The sequence below is a fragment of the Bos indicus genome, chromosome 22, assembly GCF_029378745.1.
Source record: "Bos indicus isolate NIAB-ARS_2022 breed Sahiwal x Tharparkar chromosome 22, NIAB-ARS_B.indTharparkar_mat_pri_1.0, whole genome shotgun sequence".
Taxonomy (NCBI): Eukaryota; Metazoa; Chordata; class Mammalia; order Artiodactyla; family Bovidae; genus Bos; species Bos indicus.
The window spans coordinates 6,935,541-6,962,750 of record NC_091781.1 but is presented as its reverse complement, the minus strand read 5'-3'; the positions used below and the strand labels follow the sequence as shown (position 1 = coordinate 6,962,750).

The 27,210-nt window shown below is 43.0% G+C and overlaps 1 protein-coding gene across 1 annotated transcript in view; it reads left to right on the top strand.

The window, feature by feature from the left end:
• The first annotated feature begins 5,311 nt into the window (after nucleotides 1-5,311).
• DYNC1LI1 (dynein cytoplasmic 1 light intermediate chain 1) overlaps nucleotides 5,312-27,210 on the top strand; it is a 53,067-nt gene continuing 31,168 nt past the window's right edge. Inside the window, exons 1-2 of the mRNA XM_019984908.2 lie at nucleotides 5,312-5,580; nucleotides 5,772-5,845. Of these exons, the coding sequence (XP_019840467.2) occupies nucleotides 5,435-5,580; nucleotides 5,772-5,845 (220 nt within the window). The 5' untranslated portion in view covers nucleotides 5,312-5,434. The remainder of the gene's footprint in view (nucleotides 5,581-5,771; nucleotides 5,846-27,210) is intronic.

The window sequence follows — 27,210 nt, the reverse complement described above, 5'->3', positions numbered from 1 at the left end:
ACTATTTACATAGTGAAAGTGAAAGTGAAGTCGCTTAGTTGTGTCCAACTCTTTGCGACCCCATGGACTGTAGCCTATCAGGCTCCTCCGTCTATGGGATTTTCCAGGTACGAGTGCTGGAGTGGATTGCCATTTCCTTCTCCAGGGGATCTTCCCGACCCAGGAATCAAACCCCGGTCTCCCGCATTGCAGGCAGATGCTTTTACCATCTGAGCCACCAGGGAAGCTATTTACATAGTATTTACATTATATTAAGGGCTTCCCTGGTGGCTCAGTTGTAAAGTGTCTGCCTACAATGGGGGAGACCTGAGTTAGATCCCTGGGTCAGGAAGATCCTCTGGAGAAGGAAGTGGCGACTCACTCCAGTATGCTTACCTGGAAAACCCTGTGGACTGAGGAGCCTGGTAGGCTACAGTCCAAGAGTTGGACACAACTAAGTGACTAACACTTACTTATGAGGTATTATAAGAAATTGAGAGATGATTAAGGGCTTCCTTGGTGGCTCAGCTAGATGTTCAAGTTGGTTTTAGAAAAGGCAAAGAAACCAGAGATCAAATTGCCAACATCCGCTGGATCTTCAAAAAAGCAAAAGGGTCCCAGAAAAACATCTATTTCTGCTTTATATAAAGGCCATGCCAAAGCCTTTGACTGTGTGGATCACAATAAACTGTGGAAAATTCTAAAAGAGATGGGCATACCAGACCACTTCACCTGCCTCTTGAGAAACCTGTATGCAGGTCAGGAAGCCACAATTAGAACTGGACATGGAACAACAGACTGGTTCCAAATAGGAAAAGGAGTACGTCAAGGCTGTATATTGTCACCGTGCTTATTTAACTTCTATGCAGAGTACATCATGAGAAACGCTGGGCTGGAGGAAGCACAAACTGGAATTAAGATTGCCAGGAGAAATATCAATAACCTCAGATATGCAGATGACACCACCCTTACGGCAGAAAGTGAAGAAGAATTAAAGAGCCTCTTGAGGAAAGTGAAAGAGGAGAGTGAAAAAGTTGGCTTAAAACTCAACATTCAGGAAACTAAGATCATGGCATCCAGTCCCATCACTTCATAGCAAATAGATGGGGAAACAGTGGAAACAGTGGCTGACTATTTTTTGGGGCTTCAAAATCACTGCAGATGGTGACTGTAGCTATGAAATTAAAAGACGCTTACTCCTTGGAAGGAAAGTTATGACCAACCTAGACAGCATATTAAAAAGTAGAGACATTACTTTACCAATAAAGGTCTGTCTAGTCAAGGCTATGATTTTTCCAGTAGTCATGTATGGATGTGAGAGTTGGACTATAAAGAAAGCTGAGCACTGAAGAATTGATGCTTTTGAACTGTGTGTGGTGTTGGAGAAGACTCTTGAGAGTCCCTTGGATTGCAAGGAGATCCAACCAGTCCATCCTAAAGGATATCAGTCCTGAGTGTTCATTGGAAGAACTGATGTTGAAACTGAAACTCCAATATTTTGGCCACCTGATGCGAAGTGCTGATTCATTTGAAAAGACTCTGATGCTGGGGAAAACTGAAGGCGGGAGGAGAAGGGGACGACAGAGGATGAGATGGCTGGATGGCATCACCGACTCAGTGGAGATGAGTTTGAGTAAACTCCAGGAGTTGGTGATGGACAGGGAGGCCTGGCGTGCTGTAGTCCATGGGGTCACGAAGAGTTGGACACGACTGAGTAACTGAGCTGAACTGGTGGCTCAGCAATAAAGAATCTGTCTGCCAATGCAGGAGACACAAATTTGATCCCTGAGTCAGGAAGATCTCCTGGATAATAAAATGTCAACCCATTCCAGGATTCTTGCCTAGGGAATCTCATGGACAGAGAAGTCTGGTGGGTTACAGTCCATGGGGTTGCAAAAGGGTCAGATACAACTTAGTCATTAAACAACAAAGAGATGATTAAAGTATATGGAAGGTGTGCGAAGGTTTAATGCAAAACTACCCCATTTCATATACTTGAGCATCCATCGATTTTGGTATCTGTTTGGGGGTCCTAGAACCAATCCCCTGCAGATATAGAGGATGATGGTAGTAGGTTACGAAGTAATAATCTGTACATCTTATATTATATCAGAAGGTAGTGTTATGGAAAACAAAAAGACAGGTAAGATAAGAAGAACCTGGAATTGCAGAGGTGAAGATTTAAATTTCAGCGTTGAATAGGGTCGTCAGGGTAGACTTCATCTAGAAGCTGAGAACTGAACAAAGACATTGAAGGTGGAGAGTAAGGTAGCCAGGTGGCTATTTGGGGGAAGATATTGTTTTGGCAGCTCCTTATCTCCTTCATGGGCTTCCCTGGTGGTTCAGATGGTAAAGACTCTGCCTGCAGTGTGGGAGACCAGAGTTTGAGCCCTGGGTTGGGAAAGATATCATGGATGAGGAAATGGCAACCCTTTTCAGTATTGTTGCCTGGAAAATCCCATGGACAGAGGAGCCTTGTGGGCTACAGTCCATGGGGTCACAAAGAGTTGGGAATGACTGAGTGACTGACATTTTCACTTTCAATATCTCCTTCCTGGCAGAGGAAACAGCTAAATCAAAGGGATACACAATATGTTTCAAGAACAGCAGTGGGACCAGTATGACTGAGCAGGGAAACTGAGGGACCAATTAGAGCAGAAAAGTCCAGAGAGGCAATGGGGGCCAGCTTCTGTAGACTTTGTGGGTCATTGAAGGAGTTTGGAGTTTACTGATTGAAATGAGAAACCACTATAGGATTTTGAGTAAAAGAGTAAAATTATATATATATATATATATATATATATATATATATATATATTTAAAGCCAGCTTGTGAGGTCTTAGTTCCCTGACCAGGGATTGAACCCAGGCCACAGCAGTGAAAGCCCTGAGTCCTAACCACTGGACCACCAGGGTACTCCTGGCTCATATTTCTAAAAGATCCCTCCAGCTGCTGTATTGAAGAGCCTTTTATAGCAATTCAGGCAAGAGAAGATAGCTCACAGTAGCATCAGAGGGTGAGTGTTAAGAAGTTGGATTGTGGGTATATTTTGAAGGTAAAGACTTTTGGATTCCTGATGTATTCAATTGTGCTATGTGAAGGGAAAGGAGGAGTCAAGAATAACTTAGGCAATAAGGAACTGCTACCTAGTGGGTTAGGTCAGGGGTCCCCAACCCCCAGTACTTGTCTGTAGCCTGTTAGGAACTAGGCCACACAGCAGGAGGTGAGTGGCAGGCAAGCAAGTGAAGCTTTATCTGTATATACAACTGCTCCCCATCACTCAAATCCCCCTCCCTTATCCATGGAAAAACTGTCTTCTATGAAACTGGTCCCTGGTGTCAAAAAGGTTGGGGATCACTAGGGTAGGTGATGGGTGAAACAGAATTTGGGGGGAGAGGTCAGATACTCAGTTTAAAGCATGCTGAGTTTGAGACTGCTGTTCAATATCCAAGTGAAGATGTGGAAGAAACAGTTGGCATGTATTAATCTGGAGTTCTAGATGGAGCTCTAGGCTGGAGAGAAAAATCTGGGAGATTTATCATACAGATGGAATTTATTGAGACTATATGAGATCACCAAAGGATTGGGTATAGATAGAGAAGAGGAACAAATACTGAGCCCTGAGCCATTAAGTGGTCAAGAAAATGAGGAAATGCTGGAGGAGACTGAGGAGCAGCAGCTAGTGACACAGGAAAAAAACTGCAAGAGAACATGGTGACCAGGAAGCCATGTAAAGAAGAATATCAAGCAAGGATGATCAGCTATAGAATATGTTGCTGAAAGGCTAAAAAGACAAGGAAGTAGAATTCACCATTGGATTTAATAATAAGGAGATCACTGACTACAAGGATAAGAGCAGTTTCTGTGGAGTCATGGGGTAAAAATCTGACTGAAGTGAGTTCTAAGACCAAAGGGGAAGAGGAATTGAAGATAGCATGTAAAGACAACTATTTTAAAGAGTTTTGCTGTAAAAGGGAGGAAAGAAATGTAGCAGTAGCTGGTGAAAGAGTAGGGAGGGCCAAGAGAAAATGATCCAGTTGAAATCAATAAATGATTATCTAGAGAAAGGCGGGGAGAATTGTTGGAGCAATGCCCTGGAGTGGTGGAGAGGAGATGGAATCTAGTGCAGAAGTGGGGCTGTTGGTTTAGAGTAAGAGTATGAATTATGTGTCTATGGTACTTGGCAGGATAATTAGTATGACAGTGCAGAAACTGGAAGTGGTATGTGTGTTAGTGGAAATCTGTGCAAGTTATAAAGGCCTCCAAGTAGGAAAAAAAAAAAAAAAAAGACTACATAACAAAGGAGTAGGAATCAAAATGGCTTTGGATTTCTCAATGACAGCACTAAAATCTAGCAGACAAGGGGTAAAGGCCTTAAAAAAACATAAGGGAAGATAATTTGCATCCTAAGAATTCTATACCCAGCCAAACTATCACTGAGTATAGACTGCATTTTCAAACAGACAAAGTGAGCTGGGTCTCTTCTGTTTGCTCTTCCCGATCCCTTTTTGTGCTCAGATAGGTAAACCTGCATGGATTCCTTTGCTCGAGTTCTCTTGCGTTTTGGCTTCTGATGGCTTTGGCGAATGTGACACAGGTGGGATACCTCAGGGCAGAATGAGAGAGGTCAGTGCTGTGTTCATTTACTCAAAGCCACAGATCTTGCTCATCAACACTTTTCTTATAGCTACAGCTCTCTGGATTCTAGTGAACATTCCTTTCTTTTTCCCTTCAGCCCTAAATCTTCCTGCTCTTGCTAACCCCTTAGCAAGATCTCTTAAGATCATTAACACCTTTATCAATTACTCCTTCATTAAGCTTTCACCTGGACCTTGATTGAACACAGGTCTCCCAAAACGTAGCCATACCCTACTTTTTTTCTCTCATAAAACCAACGGAGGAAGTTCTCCACTAAAATAACGAAAGAAGACACAGGAATGAGGCAAACAGAACCCGCACAACAATGGTGAAAGAAGATTGCAGGATGACAGCTGTGTCTCAGGTAAACAGAAAAACCAATTCTAATTGCAGCAGCCGGGATAGCAGTGACAGTGCAGGAATTTCACACCCGCTACGAGGTTTGTGGACCCGAAGGGGAAATGGGGGGGAAGAGAGCGAGCGAGCATTGTTCCCCTGACACACCCCAAGGCGCCCGGCTGCAGCCCAGGACTGCAGGAGGGGTGGGGGTGGCGGCAATCAACCCGCAGAGCTTAGGACTGGCGCTGCGGCAGGGCGGCCGGCCGGGCAATTTGCGCACGCGCACCCCCGCCGCGCCGGCCAGCCTGCAGCGCACGCGCAGTTCGCCCTCTCTTACTCCGTCAGTCCCTGCAGAGCTTGGGTCCCACCCCCGCATGCCCCGCCTCGCTCCCGTGAGCCGAACGCTCCATATCCGGGTTCCCGCCGCCGCCGCTGCGCTCATTCAGCTTTGCCGGGAGCGGTGTGATTCCCTACCAAGATGGCGGCTGTGGGGCGAGTCGGCTCCTTCGGTTCCTGTCCGCCAGGATTAACCGCGACTTACACAGGCGGCCCCTTGGCCAACGAGCTAGCGTCGGGCAACGGCGGCGCCGCGGCAGGCGACGACGAGGACGGACAGAACCTTTGGTAAGGATCGCAGCCCTCCCTGGTCCCCGCCGGCAACGCCGGCCCGGGGATGGTCCAGGGTCGCGTGCCCGCCGGGGCTCGGCGCCCGGCCCAGGCCGCCGCGTTCTCGGCCGCCCCCGTCCGGGCGTGGAGGCCGGGGCAGCCCCTCCGGCGCGGGGCCCCGGCCTGAGCGTGCGCCTTGTTCCCGCCAGGTCCTGCATCCTCAGTGAGGTCTCCACCCGCTCGCGCTCCAAACTCCCCGCGGGGAAGAACGTGCTGCTGCTGGGTAAGTGCCCCAACCTGCTCCGCCCTGCGCGGCGTCCTCCCGGGCCTGGGTCCGGGTCCGCCCGCCGCGCTCTGGCTGGCTTTGTGCGGACAGCCTGGCCGGGCCCCGCCCCGCCTTCCGACCTGTCGCTGACAGCTGGGGAGAAGAGAGACTGGGACCCCTGCCCCGGGACCTTCAGGGACCCGCCCTCCCCAGAACCTGTCTCCACCCCTGGGTGTGTGTGGGGGTGGCCCTGACACCCTCCTCTGGGAAGGACAATGCGATAACCCATTGGACAGAGCTCGTGGCTTGGGCTTTACGTCGAAAATAAGGACGGTTTTTCTTTCATAACAAAAATTGGTAGCAGGAGGCTCTTCGCCAGAGTTCTGTTGCATATAGCATGCCATCAATATTTAATAGCAAGCTCTTTGTGTAATTGACAGAAGCTAGAAAGGAGAGCTGGTAGTTGTGATAAATGTTCTTATTTGAGTCAGCTTTTATAGGTACAATGGGCTCGTGTTGCAGCTGCCTTTTTCACTGACACCTATAGGGCAGTAAACAGCTTTCTCGTTCAGCCCCTTTGGCCAGATGGGTGTAATAAGGAGAAATGGTCTAATGTGTCGAGTGTCCTGATTGTTCTATATCCCCTCTGCTCTCCGGGAGTTAGGTATTTGTTTCTTGACTGAGTCTGCGGGTGGACGTGGAGAACAATTCACAGGTTCACATTTTTGCAGGCTTAGCTCCAAAGTCATTTAGAGGAGAGATTTCTTTCATACTCTTGGGATGTGAAAATTTGAAGTTTGGCTCATAAGATGACGGTTAAATTTTAAAACTTTGGTATTGATGCCTCAAGACTTTTTATGTGCATTTAAAAACAGGAAAGGAAACAAAATTCAAATCTATTTGTCAGGGTCAGCTTTTAGTGGGAATGTTTAAATAAAAACAAATCATTTTTCATGAACTGCTGCCAGTCTGCAGTGTGATTCTTGACGTTAATTGAAGTTAATGAAGCTATTTGAAAAATTAGTGTTACTTTTGTTTTTAATGTGATTGAAAGTATCTACTGCGGATTCACCTGGGTTCCCTCATGACCCTATCACATACTAGTCCTATGATCTGAAGCAGGTTCTTTGATTTCTATGACCCTTAGTTTCTTCTTTCTTAAAATTGACATTATAGAAATAATACCTACTTATTATTATGGGGACAACTGAGTGAGGTAATGTTTGTGAACTGAAAACAGCACAGTGACTGTTTGTGAATCTCTTTTAAGTGGATTAGAAAATATTTTTATTTTAAAAATTGAGTTAGTATCTACATAAATGGTAATATAGGCCAGAGACAGAATCCAAAAGCAAAAAAAAAAAAGAAAAAATCCAGAAAATGTTTTCGATCTACTAGCTTAAACAAATTTCTATTAAGTGCTTAAACTAAAATGTACCTCACACAGCTTGACCTCATTAAGGTGGGTTGTATTTTTATTTTTTTATTTTTTTTGGTTTTATTTTTAAATACTCTCAAGACTTCTTTTCAGATGCTGCCGCTGTTAAGATAAGATCCTGATTTTTGTTTTTATTTTAGAAGTTCTTCTCAGCTAATCCTTAGTGCATTAGATGTTACTTACATGGTTCTGTTTCTAGTGAAACAAAAGTGACAGCTTTGTTCATTTCTTCATGTGTCTAATTTGCACTGAGGTTGCACCATGCTTTTTAAACCCTTTTTTAAACTTGTCTTTGGGTCAAAGACTGAATATACTTAGAGGCCCTAGACTTCCATCCCTCCAAACTTAGAATAGATTGTTCTATATCTTCTCTGCTGTAAAATAGATTCCTTTTATATGATCTTTTCCAGCTCCACCTGATACCAAGTTATACAAGTTTATAATTAAAAAAAATTTTGGGGGGGGGTACTATTTCTACTGGGATTTCATCAAAGTCCTTTTCAGCTTTGGGAAAAAGCTGACAACAGATTTTTATACTGATTACATAACCAGGTTTAATTTTCTGGAATACCTCTTAAAGATTTCGTAAGCACATTTCACCGTCGTGTATTATGACTGCCTTCAGTTTATGCTGGTGGAAGAGAAGAATGTATAAAGGGGGATTGTGGTTTTCTTTGTTATAAGTTTGGAGGTGCTAGGCAAAGGATGCTTGGCTCTAGTGTGTCTTTCATAATATGAATCATGGTGATCTATGGAGTCCCATATTTAAAAAAACCAAATCTGAGACTAAAAAGATGTTACATTTCCAACTACTATGTAAAACGGAACAGTGATCAAACATTATATATCCCGAACACAAATGGCTGTTTAGCTTTACCTTGCTCTGCAGCCTCCCCTTCCCACTGCCTGGGTGGAAGGACTCAAAACTGGCAGTATTTGCCTGTGTGTGAGCCATCCTCAACACCTTTCCTTTTCTTTCTTATTTTAAAACTTTTTATTGGAGTATAGTTGCTTTACATTGTTGTTCGTTTCTGTTGTACAGCAAAGTGAACCAGCTGTACATATACCCCTCTGTCTTTTAGATTTCCTTCCCATTTAGGTCACCACAGACCATTGAGTAGAGTTCCCTGGGCTATACAGTAGGTTCCCATTAGTTATATAATTTGTATATATGTGTATGTACAAATGTATGTATGTATGTGTAATTTGTAGTATGTGTATGTCAGTCCCAATCTCCCAGCTCATTGCAGCCTCCCCTCCCCACTTTGGTATCCATTGGTTTGTTCTCTACATCTGTGTTGATTTCTGCTTTGCAGATAAATTCATCTGTATTATTTCTAGATTCCACATATAAGCAGTATTACATGTTTTTTTCTCTTTCTGACTTCACTTTGTATGAGTCTCTAGGCTTATCCATGTCTCTGCAGATGACGCTATTTCACTCCTTTTAATGGCTGAGTAGTAGTTCATCAGGGGCTTCCCCGATGGCTCAGATGGTAAAGAGCCTGCCTGCAGTGTGGGAGACGTGGGTTCAATCCCTGGGTTGGGAAGATCTCCTAGAGAAGGAAATGGCAGCCGATTCCAGTATTCTTGCTTGGAAAATCCCATGGACGGAGGAGCTGGGCAGGCTATAGTCCAATTCAGTTGCTCAGTAGTGTCCGACTCTTTGCGACCCCATGAACCGCAGCACGCCAGGCCTCCCTGTCCATAACCAACTCCCGGAGTTCACCCAAACCCATGTCCATCAAGTGGGTGATGCCATCCAACCATCTCATCCTCTGTCGTCCCCTTCTCCTCCCACATTCAATCTTTCCCAGCATCAGGGTCTTTTCCAGTGAGTCAGCTCTTTGCATCAGGTGGCCAAAGTACTGGAGTTTCAGCCTCAACATCAGTCCTTCCAATGAACACCCAGGACTGATCTCCTTTAGGAAGGACTGGTTGGATCTCCTTGCAGTCCAAGGGACTCTCAAAAGTCTTCTCCAACACCACAGTTCAAAAGCATCAATTCTTCGGCGCTCAGCTTTCTTTATAGTCCAACTCGCACAACTATAGATGACCACTGGAAAAACCATAGCCTTGACTAGACAGACCTTTGTTGGCAAAGTAATGTCTCTGCTTTTGAACATGCTATCTAGGTTGGTCATTCCTTTCCTTCCAAGGAGAAAGTGTCTTTTAATTTCATGGCTGCAGTCACCATCTGCAGTGATTTTGGAGCCCAGAAAAATAAAGTCAGCCACTGTTTCCACTGTTGCCCCATCTATTTCCCATGAAGAGATGGGACCGGATGCCATGATCTTAGTTTTCTGAATATTGAGCTTAAAGCCAACTTTTTCACTCTCCTCTTTCATCAAGAGGCTCTTTAGTTCTTCTTCACTTTCTGCCATAAGGGTGGTGTCATCTGCATATCTGAGGTTATTGATATTTCTCCTGGTAATCTTGATTCCAGCTTGTGCTTCTCCAGCCCAGCGTTTCTCATGATGTACTCTGCATATAAGTTAAATAAGGAGGGTGACAGTATACAGCCTTGGCATACTCCTTTTCCTGTTTGGAACCAGTCTGTTGTTCCATGTCCATTTCTAACTGTTGTTTCCTGACCTGCATACTGGTTTCTCAAGAGGCAGGTCAGGTGGTCTGGTATTCCCATCTCTTTCAGAATTTTCCACAGTTTATTGTGATCCACACAGTCAAAGGCTTTGGCATAGTCAGTAAAGCAGAAATAGATGTTTTTCTGGAACTCTCTTGCTTTTTCCATGATCCAGTGGATGTTGGCAATTTGATCTCTGGTTCCTCTGCCTTTTCTAAAACCAGCTTGAACATCTGGAATTTTATGGTTCACGTATTGCTAAAGCCTGGCTTGGAGAATTTTGAGCATTACTTTACTAGTTTGTGAGATGAGTGCAATTGTGCAGTAGTTTGAGCATTCTTTGGTGTTGCTTTTCTTTGAGATGGGAATGAAAACTGACCTTTTCGAGTCCTGTGGCCACTGCTGAGTTTTCCATATTTGCTGACATATTGAGGGCAGCACTTTCACAGCGTCATCTTTCAGGATTTGAAATAGCTCATCTGGAATTCTATCACCTCCACTAGCTTTGTTTGTAGTGATGCTTTCTAAGGCCCACTTGACTTCCCATTCCAGGATGTCTGGCTCTAGGTGAGTGATCACACCATCGTGATTATCTGGGTCATGAAGATCTTTTTTGTACAGTTCTTCTGTGTATTCTTGCCACCTTTTCTTAATATCTTCTGCTTCTGTTAGGTCCATACCATTTCTGTCCTTTATCGAGCCCATCTTTGCATGAAATGTTCCCTTGGTATCTTAAAATTTCTTGAAGAGATCTCTAGTCTTTTCCATTCTGTTGTTTTCCTCTATTTCTTTGCATTGATCACTGAGGAAGGCTTTCTTATCTCTCCTTGGTATTCTTTGGAACTCTGCATTCAAATTGGTGTATCTTTCCTTTTCTCCTTTGCTTTTTGCTTCCTGTCTTTTCACAGCTATTTGTATAGTCCACGGGGTCACAAAGAGTTGGACACGACTGAGTGACTTCACTTGACTGGTATTTCGCTGTATACGTGTACCGCATCTTCTTTAACCGTTGCTCTGTTGATAGACATTTAGGTTGCTTCCGTGTCCTGGCTGTTGTAAATAGTGCTGCAGTGAACACTGGAATGCATGTATCATTTTGAATTATGTTTTTTCTGATACAGGCCCAGGAGTCTGTTGGGATTCTGGGTCATATCTCAGAGCATTTACATACAAATCTTAGTTTGCCTCCTCTGCCCCTGTTCCTCCCGACTTCCCCAAATTTGGGATGTAGATGTTAATGCTGATTTGTAGATAAGATGCTGAATTTTAGAGAGCTGTTCAGTGAGTTTTCCAAGGCCACACAGGTGTAAAGACCCTGCCCTCTAATGTTTGTGAGGATTTTGGACTTTTGATAGAAATTCCTTCAAGGGAGAAAGTGCCACCTACTCTTCCTACCGCATAACTTTTTAAAAAGGCTATCTTTAAGTGAAAATACTAATAATTATTTTAAAGTAAAATCAAAATATTTGTTGGATTCTGGGATGTAGCGTCTGTTGTCATGGTGTTTGTGCTGAAGAAGTCATTTACTTGTGTCTGAGCCCTGGTGAAACCTGGAAACACTCTGGCATTAGCATTCAGTCATTCTTGCTTGAAGGATTTTGAGAGTGAACTTGTTTGTTCTTGATATTAAAAGGCAGAACTTCTTGTGCGTGTGTTTTTAGTGGGATTTAACTTACAAACGGTCCTTTTAAGAACTTTTTTCCTCTTTACCCTTACTATTTAATCAAACTTTACTACAGTGATTGTAGTTATATGAATTTTAATAGCCGCTGTTGAGGGCACTTTCTCCATACCTTGGGTTACTTAACCATGTTTTGATAAGACTACCTAAGGAAAATAACAACAGCAACAAATTTATAGGCAGTTACATGTACCAGGCACATTAGGATTGTTGACATACCGAGATTATCCCCGTAAAGATCAGGAAAGAAAGAGCTGTTAGGTAAATTGCCCTGAGGTTACATAGCCAGAAAGGGGCAATGTCAGGATTCTGAATTGTGCGGCCTGGCTCCAGAGCCAGTATTCTTAATCTATACACCAGGCAGTCTCTGTTTAAGAAAAGAGAGCTTTCTTTGTAGGAAAAGTAAAAGATGTTGAGCAGTTATTAAGGACTTTTCTTTGGTTCTCCTGATGTAATCTGCCTCATTTGCAAAACATCTCATTGATAAAGATTAATTGAATTAATTGTCTGAAGATACATACGTAGCCTTGGACGCTAGCACGGTTCCTGGCTGATAGATGAGACATTAGTATCACTTCCTGTTCTGAGGCCATTGTGAATTAATGAAAGCTGGTTGGTTGGCCCATGTAAGCCTCACCTTTCTCCTCTGAAAATTAAGAGACTTGGACTTAGTGATCTCTGAAGTACCTCCTCTGACATTCTATAATTATTTCTGATTGTAAAGCTTGTGAGTTGTATATTTTTGAAGAAATATTTTGAAAACATGCTGTAACTGGGTTTAAACTAATAAAGTATTTCTTTGTATATGTGGACGGTTTGATTCCGCTCAGGGAAGAAATCTGGAGTCTGCATTTTTTACCCCTGAAGACGTTACTAGTTCAGGATAGTGTGCAGCAAAAAAAAGTCTCACGAAATACTGAGCATCATCGGGAATAAAATTCATTTCTTTTATGTTTGAATTATTGCAAGTAGGAGACCTCAAGATACACATTGGACTAGAGATCTTTTCAGGGAAGTAATTTGTCAAAGAAGTGAGTGGTTTTCTGTATAAGGAATGACTCTGAAAAGAATGAAATTGTTCAGTTAGAAACTGAGAGAAACTGAGATTAAAGATCCCCAAAGTTGTATGAGTTGTGAGAAACAGATGTTTACCAGGTGGCGCTGTTTTCAGGATGATTCTTACAGGAGTGTGATAGAAGGAATAGCGCTGTCACAGCTGTGCTGCTGGACTGGTAATTTTCAAAGGATTAACAAACTATTGCCTACTATTTGTTACTGTTGCTGTAAAATATACCAAATATAAGGTGTTTTGAGAGTCCAGTGGCATATTGGTATTTTACGATGGTCAGCAAGCTATCAAGGCCACATAGTAAATAGTTTAGGCTCTGTGAGCCATATGGTCTCCATTGTAACTATTCAGCTCTGCCCTTGTAGCCCCCAGACAGCCATAGAGAATACATTCGTGGATGGGGGTGGCAGTATTTAGTAAAATTTGATTTACAGAAAGAGGCAGCAGACCAGATGTGGCCTTTGGGCAGAAGTTTGTAGCCCCCTCTTTTTAGAATGTTGCTGCTGCTGCTGTGTCGCTTCAGTCGTGTCCGACTCTGTGCGACCCCATAGATGGCAGCCCACCAGGCTCCTCCATCCCTGGGATTCTCCAGGCAAGAACACTGGAGTGGGTTGCCATTTCCTTCTCCAATGCATGAAAGTGAAAAGGGAAAGTGAAGTCGCGCAGTCGTGTCTGACTCTTCGTGACCCCATGGACTGCAGCCTACCAGGCTCCTCCATCCATGGGATTAGAATGTTAGGGGCGTCAGTTTTATCAATAAATGCCAGGTGCCAGTAAATAGAGCTTTCTAGTTACCAAATAATGCTCAGTAAATAACTGTTGGATGAATGTTGACCATCTTTTGCTTAAAGGTTCATTGTTATACCAGCTAAAGGTATAGTCTGAACACAGGTTTAAGAATTGTCAAGAGAAGCTCATCTATTTCCTTCTAGAGCTACTGTCAAAAACAGAAAACAGAGCTGGGTGAAGTACACATGTCAGGCGATAAGACATGAAGGAAGATCAACAAAAACCCTTTGAAAATGCAGAACAGAAGCTTTGAGTTAGGAAAAAGGAAAGACCCAAGTTGAGCATGGGACTGTGGTAGTACTGAGTGAGTGACCAAGGAACTTCCTGGTGGTCCAGAGGTTAAGACTGTGCTCCAGTGCAGGGGGCATGGGTTCAGTCCCTAGTTGGGGAACTATATCCAACATGCTTTGTGAGGAGGCCAAAAAGAAAAAAAAAGTGACCATGGGCTAACCTTTTGGGGTCCTTATTTTGTTTGTAAAGTAAGGGCAGTGGCTGTTAGAAAAACCTCACAGGTACCCTCTTTATTCATTAGTTCATCAAGCATTTATTAGAGTGTGCTGTGCACAAAATGCTCTGCTGGGTCATCTGGAGAAAACAAGGCTCGCTAGGACTTGGTCCCTGCCCTCCAGGAGCTTATAACTCCAGTGGGGAAAGACTCACAGCGTATAGTAAAAAGTCATATGTGTCAGTCTGAAGTAATTGCTAAACAGATTACGTAAGCTTTTTATGGAAAAGGTGGTATCTGTGTAAACTTCTGCGAGTCGGGTTGGGAGGGGAGCGCTGCAGGACGGAGGAGGGGACGTGTGGCTGTAGCTGAAGGCCTGGTGAGAGGGTCCCGAGCTGCTCAGGTGTGGGGCCCTCACCCAGAGGCCCCGGTGTCGGAGTCAGCCCTCCCGCCGTCTGTGGGCTTGTGGGCGCGGCGTGCAGCCTCCTGGCCTTTCAGGGAAGAGTCTTTCGTATTTCCTGGGATTCAGAGAACCAAAATAATGTGTAGCACACCTTCTGCTTATTTTAGATGATAGAAGTGATACATGTTTCTTGCCAGAGAGAAAAAATACTTATGAGTTAGAAAAATGACCATAACAAGTGATCTCACCACCTGGAGGTAATCAGTCTTCATTTTCTCTATGTATATGTTTGTTTTTTTTTAACAAAATAGGCTCATACCTCGTATTTTGAAATCAGATTATTTTTATCTTTATGTATCAGAAGGTTTTTTTTTTTTGGTATGGTAATGGATATGGATTTCCCTTTTAGTGACTGAATAATACATATGGTTCTCTCATAAAATTATACTTGATGGGTAAACAGATTATTCTTGTTACACCCCATTTTCCACTTACCAGGTATTATCTTTGGGATAAATTCCCACAGGTTGAGTTGCTAGGTCTAAAGAATATATCTTCAAAGTCTTCTTAAATATTATTAAACAGTAGTCTCAGAAAGTTGTCCTGCTCTACATGTCCCACCATGAGTGTGAAAGTACTTGTTTGTCTAACACCATTGGTGACACGAGGGACTGTTCATGTCAATCTTTGCCTGTCTGGTAGGGAGGTTAAAAACTGGCATATTAATTTAAAGGCAGTTTAATTGTAGAATATATACTATGCTTGTTCATTAGGAACTGTTGCATTAGGGTGACCTTGACCCTCTGGAGCCTAGGAACTGTTAATAACCATTGGGATCGGTATTTATTGGCCTTGGTGAATGTTTATTGAATTACACTCAGTGTTGTTCAGTTCAGGCCTAGTGAGAGAAATGATAAAGGGTAGGTTTTGCTTTTACTGTCCCGTAGATGGCTGAATGACATTCAGAGGTAGGGCTAGGACCCACTGACGGGTGTGTGTTGTGCCTGTTACTCGAGTCTTCTGCTGGGTGCTTTACTCTGTAGCATGTTCCCTGTCTTGTAGAAGAGGGCTTTGAACCCCAGGGTGCACAGCTGAGCTGGGATTCAGGGTTGGCTTTCCACCACACGCACTCCTTGACACACTGGAGGGAGGTAGTCTTGAAGCAGTGGCCGCAGATCCTGTGGCTGGTTAGTAGCTTCTTCCTGCCTTTGCCGGCTGAGGCAAGGGAGAGAGATGCTCTTTGCGGTACAAAGAGCAGACCAACCCCCAACCCTGCTTGGGTCATCCAGATAACTTACGGAAAGCCATGCGAAACGTCCAAGCCCAGTAGTTCTGGTGGTGACTGCGCATGGCTCTTGTCACCAGAGCTTTCAGATGAAATAGGATGCTTTACTTTTCATTTGTTTTTAATAAGAATGTATTTTTGGCTGTGCTGAGTCTCTGTTGCTGCACACGGGCTTCTCGTCGAGGCGTCTTCTCTTGTGGACCCCAGCTCTAGGCTTAGTAGCTGTGGTGGTGGGCTTAGTTGCTCCGCAGCGTGTGGAGTCTTCCCGGACCAGGGGTTGAACCCATGCTCCTTGCATTGGCAGACGGATTTTTAACCACTGGACCACCGGGAAAGCCCAGTAATTCACTTTACATCACGCAAAGCCAAATCAGAGGTGTTCATTTTACAATGTTGGTATCTTACTCGGATACAGAAGGAATATGGCAGGCTAGAATTCTGTTATGGTTAGTGTCATGATGCGGTGGACCGTAAAGTTTCCAACAGACGTGTGTGGCAGTGTGAACCAAAGCTCTGTGCAGAAAGCAGGTGCCAGAGACACACACCTCTGCCCAGCAGGGAGTGTGCTGTGCTTCAGCCTTCCGCGGCAGCAGGAGAGGAAGCTGGGAGGAGAGGGAGGCAGAGCACCGCTTACGTTTCCCTTGTCATCCCTGTCTGTCTTGAGCTGAGGGGAGAATGCTAGAATCTGCTCCCTAACAGTGACAGAGATAATAGCGTGGAGGAGCATTGCTGGATTTTAAATCCTGACCCTTCCTCAGCAAGTTGCTTAATCTTTCAGATTATACTGTTCACCTTTGAGGATTATTGTAAGGATTATATGATATTGTTTGTAAAACGCTTCAAACATTGGCATACATGGGAAGTGTTCAAGGTGTGACTAACCTAGTACAGTGTGTACTTAGTGTTTCAACCGCTCAGTTTCACAATTCATGCTTTTGTTTTCTTTTTAAAACACCAATGTCTAGGAAAAACCCCAGTGCATCATATCACTGATCAAGAAGGTATGGATTGTAATAGTCCTAGAACTTTAAATCTGTCACTTTAAAGATTGAGATTGTCTGGTTTTATACCCCACCCTACCTCCATTTAGGGGCTTCCCTGGTGGGTCAGACGGTAAAGCGTCTGCCCACAATGCGGACAACCTGGGTTCGATCCCTGGGGTGGGAAGATCCCCTGGAGAAGGAAATGGCAACCCACTCCAGTACTCTTGCCTGGAAAATCCCATGGACAGAGGAGCCTAGAAGGCTACAGTCCATGGGGTTGCCAAAGAGTCGGACATGACTGAGCGACTTCACTTTCGCTTTTCACTTTGATGCATTGGAGAAGGAAATGGCAACCCACTCCAGTGTCCTTGCCTGGAGAATCCCAGGGACGGGGAGCCTGGTGGGCTGTTGTCTATGGGGTCAAACAGTCAGACACGACTGAAGCGACTTGGCAGCAGCAGCTGGTAGCTCAGACGGTAAAGCGTCTGCCCATAATGCGGAAGATCTGGGTTCGATCCCTGGGTTGGGAAGATCCCCTGGAGAAGGAAATGGTAACCCACTCCAATACTCTTGCCTGGAAAATTCTGTGGATGGAGGAGCCTGATAGGCTACAGTCCATGGGATTGCAAAGAGTCAGATACGACTGAACAACTTCACTTCACTACCTCCATTTAGAAGACAAGGGAGCAAATGGAAGTTATCTGACCTGTCCTGGTTCATACAACTAATGGTGACAAGGTTATAGTTAACTAGAAGTCCCATCTTCTAGATCTTTATGTTTTTAATTCATTCATCAAAATATTATAAAGTTGATGGGCATTACATCCTGGTGTTAAACTAGAGATCTGTTGAGATAAAACAACATCATAAGCACATGTTTATGTTGATGCTGTTTTGGTTACCTTATGTGGAGTTGTTTTTCCTAATTTGGTGTTCAGATTTGAGCTTCGAAGTGAGAACTGATGACTGTTGGTGGTTTATGGTAAAACTGAAGTTCTTTTAAGTGCTTGGATCCTGTACTTGGCTCACAGAGAGTGATTTACTTGAATAGGTTCAGATGAATAATTTGAAATACAGGCTTATTTGCTGTGGAGAATTTCACTGTAATTGGATTAACAAATTCCTCCTTTTGGTCCATCCGCCAGGACAGGATTTGGCCTATAGACTCTTGTTCTGTGGCTAGCAAGCTAAGAATGGGTTTGTTTTTTATGTTTTTGAAGAGTTGGGGAGGCAGAACCCAAAGATAAATATGTGACAGAGACCTTATGTGACCTGCAAAAGCTGAAGTATTGCTGTCTAGTCCCTTCCAGAAAAAGTTGCCCAGTGCCTGGATGAGGACATGAAAATAACTTCATTATGATATAGTTTGATCTAAAGAAATGTTCAGTTCAGTTGCTCAGTTGTGTCGGACTCTGTGACCCCATGGACTGCAGCACGCCAGGCCTCCTGTCCATCACCAACTCCCAGAGTGCACTCAAACTCACGTCCGTTGAGTCGGTGATGCCATCCAGCCATCTCATCCTCTGTCGTCCCCTTCTCTTCCTGCCTTCAGTTTGGCCCAGCGTCAGGATCTTTTCCCGGGAGTCCGTTCTTCGCATCAGGTGGCCCAAGTATGTTAGGGGTTTTAAATTTTTATTTTATATTTGGGGTGTAGTTGATTGACAGGGTTGTGTTAGTTTCAGGTGTGCAGCAGAGTGAGTCGGCTATGCACGTACATGTGTGTGTTGTTTTTCAAATTCTTTTACCATTTAGGTTATTACAGAATATTGAACAGAGGCCCCTGTGCTATACACTAGGTCCCTGTTGGTTATCTATTTGTTTCTATTTTAAAAATTTTATTTGGGTATAATTGATTTATAATGTGTTAATTTTTCAGTTTCAGTTCAGTCGTTCAGTCATGTCCAACTCTTTGCAACCCCGTGGACTGTAGCATGCCAGGCTTCTCTCTCCATCACCAACTCCTGGAGCTTACTCAAACTCATGTCCATCGGGTTGGTGATGCCATCCAACCATCTGATCCTCTGTCGTCCCCTTCTCCCACCTTCAATCTTTCCCAGCATCAGGGTCTTTTTCAATGAGTCAGTTCTTTACATCAGGTGGCCAAAGTTTTGGAGGTTCAGTTTCAGCGTTAGTCCTTCCAGTGAATACCCAGGACTGCTCTCCTTCAGGATGGACTGGCTGGATCTCCTTGCAGTCCAAGGGACTCTCAAGAGTCTTCTCCAACAACACAGTTCAAAAGCTTCAATTCTTTAGCACTCAGCTTTCTTTATAGTCCAACTCTCACATCCATCCATGACCACTGGAAAAACCATAGCCTTGACTAGACGGACCTTTGTTAGCAAAGTAATGTCTCTGCTTTTTAATATGCTCTGTAGGTAGGTCATAGCTTTTCTCCCAAGGAGCAAACATTTTTAATTTCACGGTTACAGTCACCATCTGCAGTGATTTTGGAGCTCAAGAAAATAAAGTCTGTCACTGTTGCCACTGTTTTCCCGTCTATTCGCCATGAAGTGATGGGACTGGATGCCATGATCTTAGTTTTCTGAATGTTGAGCTTTAAGCCAACTTCTTCACTCTCCACTTTCACTTTCATCAAAAGGCTCTTTAGTTCTTCTTCGCTTTCTGCCATAAGGGTGGGTCATCTGCATATCTGAGGTTACTGATATTTCTCCCAGCAATCTTGATTCTAGCTTGTGCTTCATCCAGCCCAGCGTTTCTCATTGTATACTCTGCATATAAGTTAAATCAGCGGGGTGACAGTATACAGCCTTGGTGTACTCCTTTCCTGATTTGGAGCCAGTCTGTTGTTCCATGTCCACTTCTAACTGGTGCCTCTTGACCTGCACGCAGGAGGCAGGTCAGGTGTTAATCTCTGCTGTACAGCAAAGTGAACCAGCTATACATGCACAGCTGTCCGTATATGCTGTTGGCTTTCCTTCTCCTTTAGTCGCCACGTAGCACTGAGTAGAGTCCCCTGGGCTGCACGGTGGGTTTCTCATTAGCTCCCTGTTCAGTACACAGCAGTGTACGTGTGTCCATCCCTGTTTCCCATTCACCCCACCCTTGCTTCCCCCTCGGTGTCCCTGTGTTTGTTCTCTATGTCTGTCTCTATTTCTGTTTTGCAAATAGGTTCATCTGTACCATTTTTCTGGATTCCACATATATGTTAATGTGATATTTATTTTTCTGACTTCACTCTGTATGAGCGTCTCTAGGTCCATCCATGTCTCTGCAAATGGCACAATTTCATTTCTTTCTGTAGCTGAGTAATATTCCATTGTATGTATGTACCACATCTTCTTTACCCATTTCTCTGTTGATGAATATTTAGGTTGCTTCCATATCCTGGCTATTGTAAAGTGAGCTGTAGTGAGCATTGGAGAGCATGTTTCTTTTTGAGTTATGGTTTTCTCCAGGTATATGCTCAGGAATGAGATGATTGGATCATGGAGTAGTTAACGTTTTTAGTGTTTTAAGAAATGTCACTGTTCTTCCTACGGGCTGTATCAGTATGCATTCCTACCGGCAGTGTAAGAGAGTTCCTTTACTCCACACTCTCTCTAGCATTTATTTAGTTTTTAATTTTTAAAAGTAGTAATGTATTTATTTTGACTCTTCTGGGTCTTCATTGCTGTACACTGGCTTTCTCTAGTCGTGGCGAGCGGGGAGCTCCTCTGTAGCTGCCTTGTACCGACTCCGCATTGTGGTGGCTCCTCTTGTTGCGGAGCATGGGCTTTATGGCGTGTGGGCTTCAGCAGTCGTGGCACACGGGTTCCGGGGCGTGGGCTCAGTAGTGGTGGTGCACAGGCTCAGTTGCCCTGTAGCACGTGGGATCTTAGTTCCCTGACCACGAATCAGATCTGTCCCCTGCATTGGCGGGCAGCTTCTTAACCACTGGACCACCAGGGAAGTCCCTCCATCATTTACTTTTTTAGATTGTTTTGATGATGGCCATTTTGACTGGTATGAGGTGTTACCTCATTGTAGTTTTGAATTTCTCTAATAATTAGTGATGTTGAGCATCTTTTCATGTGTTTGGCCATCTGTATGTCTTTTTTGGAGAAATGTCTGTTAGGTATTCTGCCCATTTTTTCGTTGACTTTGTTTTTTGGTCTGGATTAGCTGTTTGTGTCTTGTGTGTGTGTATACACACGTATACATATGTATATAAATATGTATGTATATTAACATGTATTTGTTTATTTGGCTGCACTGGATCTTAATGGCATCTTTGATCTTCACTGGGGATTTGGGATCTTTAGTTATGACACGTGGAGTCTAGTTCCCTGACCAGGAATCGAACCCGGGTCCCCTGCATTGGTGATGTGGAGTCTTAGTCACTGGGCCACCAGGGAAGTTCTGAGCTGTTTGTATATTTGGAGATTAATCTTTTGCCAGTTGATTGGTTTGTAAATATTTTCTGCCATTCTGAGAGTTGTCCTTTCATCTTGTTTATGGTTTCCTTTGCTGTGCAAACACTTTTAAGTTTAATTTGGTCCCACTTGTTTATCTTTGTTTTTATTTTCATTACTCTAGGAGGTGGGTTGAAAAAGATCTTGTTGGAGTTCGTTCTGCCCATATTTTCTTTTTAGAGTTTTATAGTGTCTGACCTTATATTTAGGTCTTTATCCATTTTGGGTTTATTTTTGTGTATGGTGTTAGGGAGTGTTCTGATTCCAGTCTTTTACATGTAGCTGTCCAGTGGTCCCAGCACCACTTACTGAAGAGACTGTCTTTCCTCCATTGTGTATTCTTGCCTCCTTTGTCATAGATGAGATGCCTGCAGGTGCATGGGTTCATTTCTGGATTCATCAATCTGTATTTCTGGTTTTGTGTCAGACCATTCTGTTTTGATTACTGAAGCTTTGTAGTTTAGTCTGAAGTCAGGGAGCCTGATTCCTCCAGCTTTGTTTTTCTTTCTCAGGATTGCTTTGGCTATTTGAGGTCTTTTGTACTTTTATACAAATTTAAAATATTTTTGTTCTAATTCTGTGAAAAATACCATTGGTAATAGGGATTGCATTGAGTTTGTAGGTTGCTTTGGGCTTTCCTGCTGGCTCAGTGGTAAAGAATTTGCCTGCATTGTGGGAGACCTGAGTTCGATCCCCAGGTTGGGAAGATCCCCTGGAGAAGGGGATGGCTACTCAGTTCAGTATTCTTGCCTGAAGAATTCCATGCACAGAGGAGCCTGGTGGGCTATAGTACATGGGGTTGCAAAGAGTCAGACACGACTGAGCGACTAACACTTTCACTTTTTGGGTAGTACAGACATATTCACCATGTTGATTGTTTCAATCCAAGAACATTGATACATCTCTCCATCCGTTTGTGTTGTCTTTGATTTCTTTCATCACTACCTTGCGGTTTTCTGAGTACAGCTCTTCTGCCTCCCTAGGTAGGTTTATTCCTAGTTATTTTGTTCTTTTTGTTGCAGTGGTAAATGGGATAGTTTCCTTAATTTCTCTTTCTGATCTTTCATTGTTAGTGTATAGGAATGCAAGAGATTTCTGTGCATTAATTTTGTATCCTGCAGCTTTGCTAAATTCCTTGACTAGCACCAGTAGTTCTCTGGCAGTATCTTGAGGATTTTCTGTGTATAGTCTAATCTGCGAACAGTGACAGTTTTACCACTACTTTCCCAATTTGCATTGCTTTCATTTGTTTGACTGCCGTGGCTGAGACTTCCAAAACTATGTTGAATAGAATTGGAGAGAGTGGACATCATTGTCTTATTCCTGATCTTAAAGGAAGTGCTTTCAGCTTTTCACCATTGAGTATCATGTTAGCTATAGGTTTGTTGTCAGTCAGATCAGTTTAGTCGCTCAGTCGTGTCTGACTCTTTGCGACCCTGTGAATTGCAGCACGCCAGGCCTCCCTGTCCATCACCAACTCCTGGAGTTCACTCAGACTCATGTCCATCAAGTCAGCGATGCCATCCAGCCATCTCATCCTCTGTCGTCCCCTTCTCCTCCTGCCCCCAATCCCTCCCAGCATCAGGGTATTTTCCAGTGAGTCAACTCTTCGCATGAGGTGGCCAAAGTACTGGAGTTTCAGCTTTAGCATCATTCCTTCCAAAGAAATCCCAGGGCTGATCTCCTTCAGAATGGACTGGTTGGATCTCCTTGCAGTCCAAGGGACTCTCAACAGTCTTCTCCAACACCACAGTTCAAAAGCATCAATTCTTCGGTGCTCAGCCTTCTTCACAGTCCAACTCTCACATCCATACATGACCACTGGAAAAACCATAGCCTTGACTAGACGGACCTTTGTTGGCAAAGTAATGTCTTTGCTTTTGAATATGCTATCTAGGTTGGTCATAACTTTTCTTCCAAGGAGTAAGCATCTTTTAATTTCATGGCTGCAGTCACCATCTGCAGTGATTTTGGAGCCCAAAAAAATAAAGTCTGACACTGTTTGCCCATCTATTTGCCATGAAGTGATGGGACCGGATGCCATGATCTTCGTTTTCTGAGTGTTGAGCTTTAAGCCAACTTTTTCACTCTCCTCTTTCACTTTCATCAAGAGGCTTTTGAGTTCCTCTTCACTTTTTGCCATAAGGGTGGTGTCATCAGCATATCTGAGGTTATTGATATTTCTCCTGGCAATCTTGATTCCAGCTTGTGTTTCTTCCAGTCCAGCGTTTCTCATGATGTACTCTGCGTATAAGTTAAATAAGCAGGGTGACAATATACAGCCTTGTTTGTTGTAGATGGCTTTTATTATGCTGAGGTATATTCCCTCTATGCCTACTTTCTGGAGGTTTTTTTTTTTTTTAAATCATGAGTGAGTGCTGAATTTTGTCAGAAGCTTTTTTGTATCTATTGAGGTGATCATATGGTTTTTATTCAGTTTAATGATGTGGTATGGTGTATCATACTGATTTGTAGATATTGAAAGATCCTTGCATCTCTGGGTTATATCCCACTTGACTATGGTGTATGGTTTTATTTTTAATGCATTGTTTGATTTAGTTTGCTAGTATTTTGTTGAGGAATTTTGCGTCTGTGTTCATCAGTGATACTGGCCAGTAATTTTCTTTCCTTTGTGTTATCTTTGTTGGGTTTTGGTATCAGGGATGGTGGCCTCCTAGAATGAATTTGGGAGTGTTCCTTCCTTTGCAGTTTTTGAAAGAGTTTTCGGAGAGGTGTTCTCTATTCTTTAAATGCTTGATAGAATTATCCTGTGATAATTCTATCAAGCATTATCCTGTGATAATTCAGGATCAGATAACCATCTGATCCTGGACTTCGATTTGTTGGGCCTTTTTTAATCTCAAGTTTCACTTTTTAGTACTTGTGATTTGTTTGTTCATATTTTCAGTTTCTTCCTGGTTCAGTCTTGGGCAATTGTACCTTTGGAAGAATTTGTCCACTTCTTCTAGGTTGTCCATTTTAATGGCATGTGGTTGCTTGTACCTGTGGCTTTTATGATCCTTTGTATTGTATGATGATCTCTTCTTTAAATATTTTACTCGCTCTGCGTCGGGCCTTGGCTGTGTCCCTTGAGGTCTCACTGCAGCACGTGAGCGCTCTAGCTGTGGCGCACAGGCGCGGGAGTTGTGACAGGCAGGCTTATTTTCCCTGTGGCGTGTGGGACCTCAGTTATCCAGCATGGATTGAACCCATGTGCCCTGCATTGCAGGGTAGATTCTTAGCTGCTGGACCACCAGGGAAGTCCCAAACCTTTGCACTTCTGTGGTGTCTGTTGTATCTTCTCCTTTCTGATTTTATTGATTTGGCCCTCTTCCTTTTTTTCTTGGTGAGTCTGGATAAAGTTTATCAATTTTGCTTGTCATTTCAGGGAACCAGCATTTAGTCTCGGTGGTCTCGATCTCTGTTTCATTTATTTCTGCTCTGATTTTTATGATTTCCTTCTTTCCACTAAGTTTGGGTTTTGTTTGTTCTTCTTTCTCTGGTTGCTTTAGGTATAAGGGTTAGGTTGTTTGAGATTTTTATTATTTCTTAAAAAATTTTTTTAAATTTAATATGTATATTTTATTACATAGAGTTGACTCACAGTGTTTCGGGTGCACAGCAGGTGACTCAGCTATACATATATGCGCATATTTTTTGAAATTGTTTTCCATTATAGGTTATTACAAGATACTATAGTTCTCTATGCTATACAGTAAACCTTTGTTGCTTGTTGCATATCTGTTTTTTTAATTAGAAATCTAGCATTCTGGTCATTCTAAGTCAAACGAGTGAAATCAAAATCTCAAATTTTTCAGTTAGACAAAAATTCATAAGTTTTGTCAAATGTATAGTACATATTACTTATATATATATATGTAAAAGCTTTTGAGATTTTTTTCTTATTTCGTGAGGTAAGACTGTATTGCTACAAACTTCCCTCTTAGAACTGGTTTTGCTACATCTCTTAGGTTTTTGGATATTCATGCTTTCATTTTAATTTTATTCTGGGTATTTTTTGATTTCCTTTTTGATTCCTTCAGTGATCCATTGGTTGTTTAGTAGCATATTATTTAGCCTCTCCATGTTTGTGTTTTGGTAGTCTTTTTGTCTTGTAGTTGATTTCCAATCTCATAGCGTTATGACCAGAAAAGATGCTTGATGTGATTTCAGTTTTCTTAAATTCACTGAGGCTTGCTTTGTGGCTCAACATGTGATCATTTCTGGAGAATATTCCATGTGCACTTGGAAGAATGGGTATTCTGCTGGTTTTGGATGGAATGCTCTGTAAATATTAAGTCCATCTGATCTGGTATGTCATTTAAGGTCTGTGTTTCCTTATTGATTTTCTGTCTGGATGATCTGTCCATTGATGAAAGTGGGATGTTAAATCCCCTACTATTACTGTGTCACTGTCAATTTCTGCTTTAATGGCTGTTAGTATTTGCCTTATATTGATGTGATCCTATGTTGGATGCGTATATATTTACAATTGTTGTATCTTCTTCTTGGATTGATACCTTGATCGTTACGTAGTGTCCTTCTTTGTCTTCTGTAGCAGTCTTTATTTTAAAGCCTGTTTGTCTGATATGAGTATTGCTTCTCTGGTTTTCTGTTGATTTCTATTTGCATGGAGTACCTTTTCCATCTCCTCCCTTTCAGTTTGTATGTGTCCCTAAACCTGAAGTGGGCCTCTTGTAGCGGCATATATACATGTCTTATTTGTTTTTGTGTTCATTTAGCCAGTCTGTCTTTTCATTGGTTTTAATCCATTTCCAGTTAAGGTAATTACTGATATGTCTGTTTCTATTACCATTTTCTTAGTTCCTTTGGGTTTTTTGTAGGTGTTTTTTCTTTGCTTCCCTTTTGTTCCCTTGTGATTTGATGACTGACTCTGGCATTGCGTTTGGATTTGTTTTTCTTTTGTGTGAGTGTATCTATTGCAGATTTGGGGTTTGTGGTTACCTTGAAGTTGCTTTTTAAAGTATATTTATTTATTTTTGGCTGTGCTGGGTCTTTGTTGCCGCACGGGCTTTTCTCTAGTAGCTGTGAGTGGGAGCTACTCTAGTTGTGGCGTGCAGGCTCCTCATTACGGTGGGTCTCGTGTTGCAGAGCACAGGCTCTAGGGTGCACAGGCTTCAGTAGTTCAGGGCTGAGGGCGCAGTGGTTGGGCCACATGGGCTTAGTTGCTTCAGGGCACGTGGGATCTTTCCAGATCAGGGATCGAACCGTGTCTCCTGCATTGGCAGGCAGATTCTTTACCACTGAGCCACCAGCAAAGCCGTACCTTGAGGTTTTGATAGAGCAGTCTGTATATAAACAAGATTGTTTAAGGTTGCTGGTCTTTTAATTATAACTGCATTTCCATTATCCTGCGTGTGTACTCTCCTCTTGTCACAACTGCTAGTTTTATAAGTTGTGATTTTTTGACTGTGCCGTGCAGCATGTGGTATCTTAGGTCCCTGACCAGGGATGGATCCCGTGCCCCCTGCATTGGAAGTGCCGCGTCTTAACTACTGGACTCAGGGACGGCCCACTATTGCTAGTTTTGATATCATATTTGTATGCGGGTTATTTCCTACTTTTACTGTATGTTAGACTTTACCACTTGTTATTTTGCACTTGTAATTTTCTTGTTTCTAGTTGTAGCCTTTTCTTTTCTGCCTAGAGAAGTTCCTTTAGCATTTGTTGTAAAGCTGGTCTAGTGGTGCTGAATTCTCTTCGCTTTTGCTTGTCTGTCAAGACTTTGATTTTTCCTTCAAATCTAAATGAGAACTTTGCTGGGTAGAGTATTCTTGGTTGTACATTGTTCCCTTTCATCGCATTAAATATAACTCACCACTCCCTGCTGGCCTGCAGAGTTTCTGCTGAGAAATCGGGTGATAACCTTATGGGAGTTTCCTTCTTTGTTAACTATTGCTTTTTTCTTGTTGCTTTTAATATTTCTTCTTTGTCTTTACTTTTTGTCAGTTGGATCACTGTGTGTCTCGCCATATTCCTCCTTGGGATTATCCTGCCTGGGACTGTCTGTGCTTCCTTAACTCAGGTGACAGTTTCCCTCCTCATGTTTGGAAAATTTTCAGTTATTGTCTCTTCAGATATTTCTCAGGTCCTTTCTCTCTCTCCTTCTCCTTCTGGGACCCTTAAAATGCGAATGTTGGTGCATCCAAAGTTGTCCCAGAGGTCTCTTGGACTCTGTTCTTTTTCTTTGTCTTCCCTCTGTTCTGAGGCAGTGTGTTCCGCATTCTGCCGTCTTCTCCATTCTTGCGCCTCCCCTTATGCTGCACTTGGCTC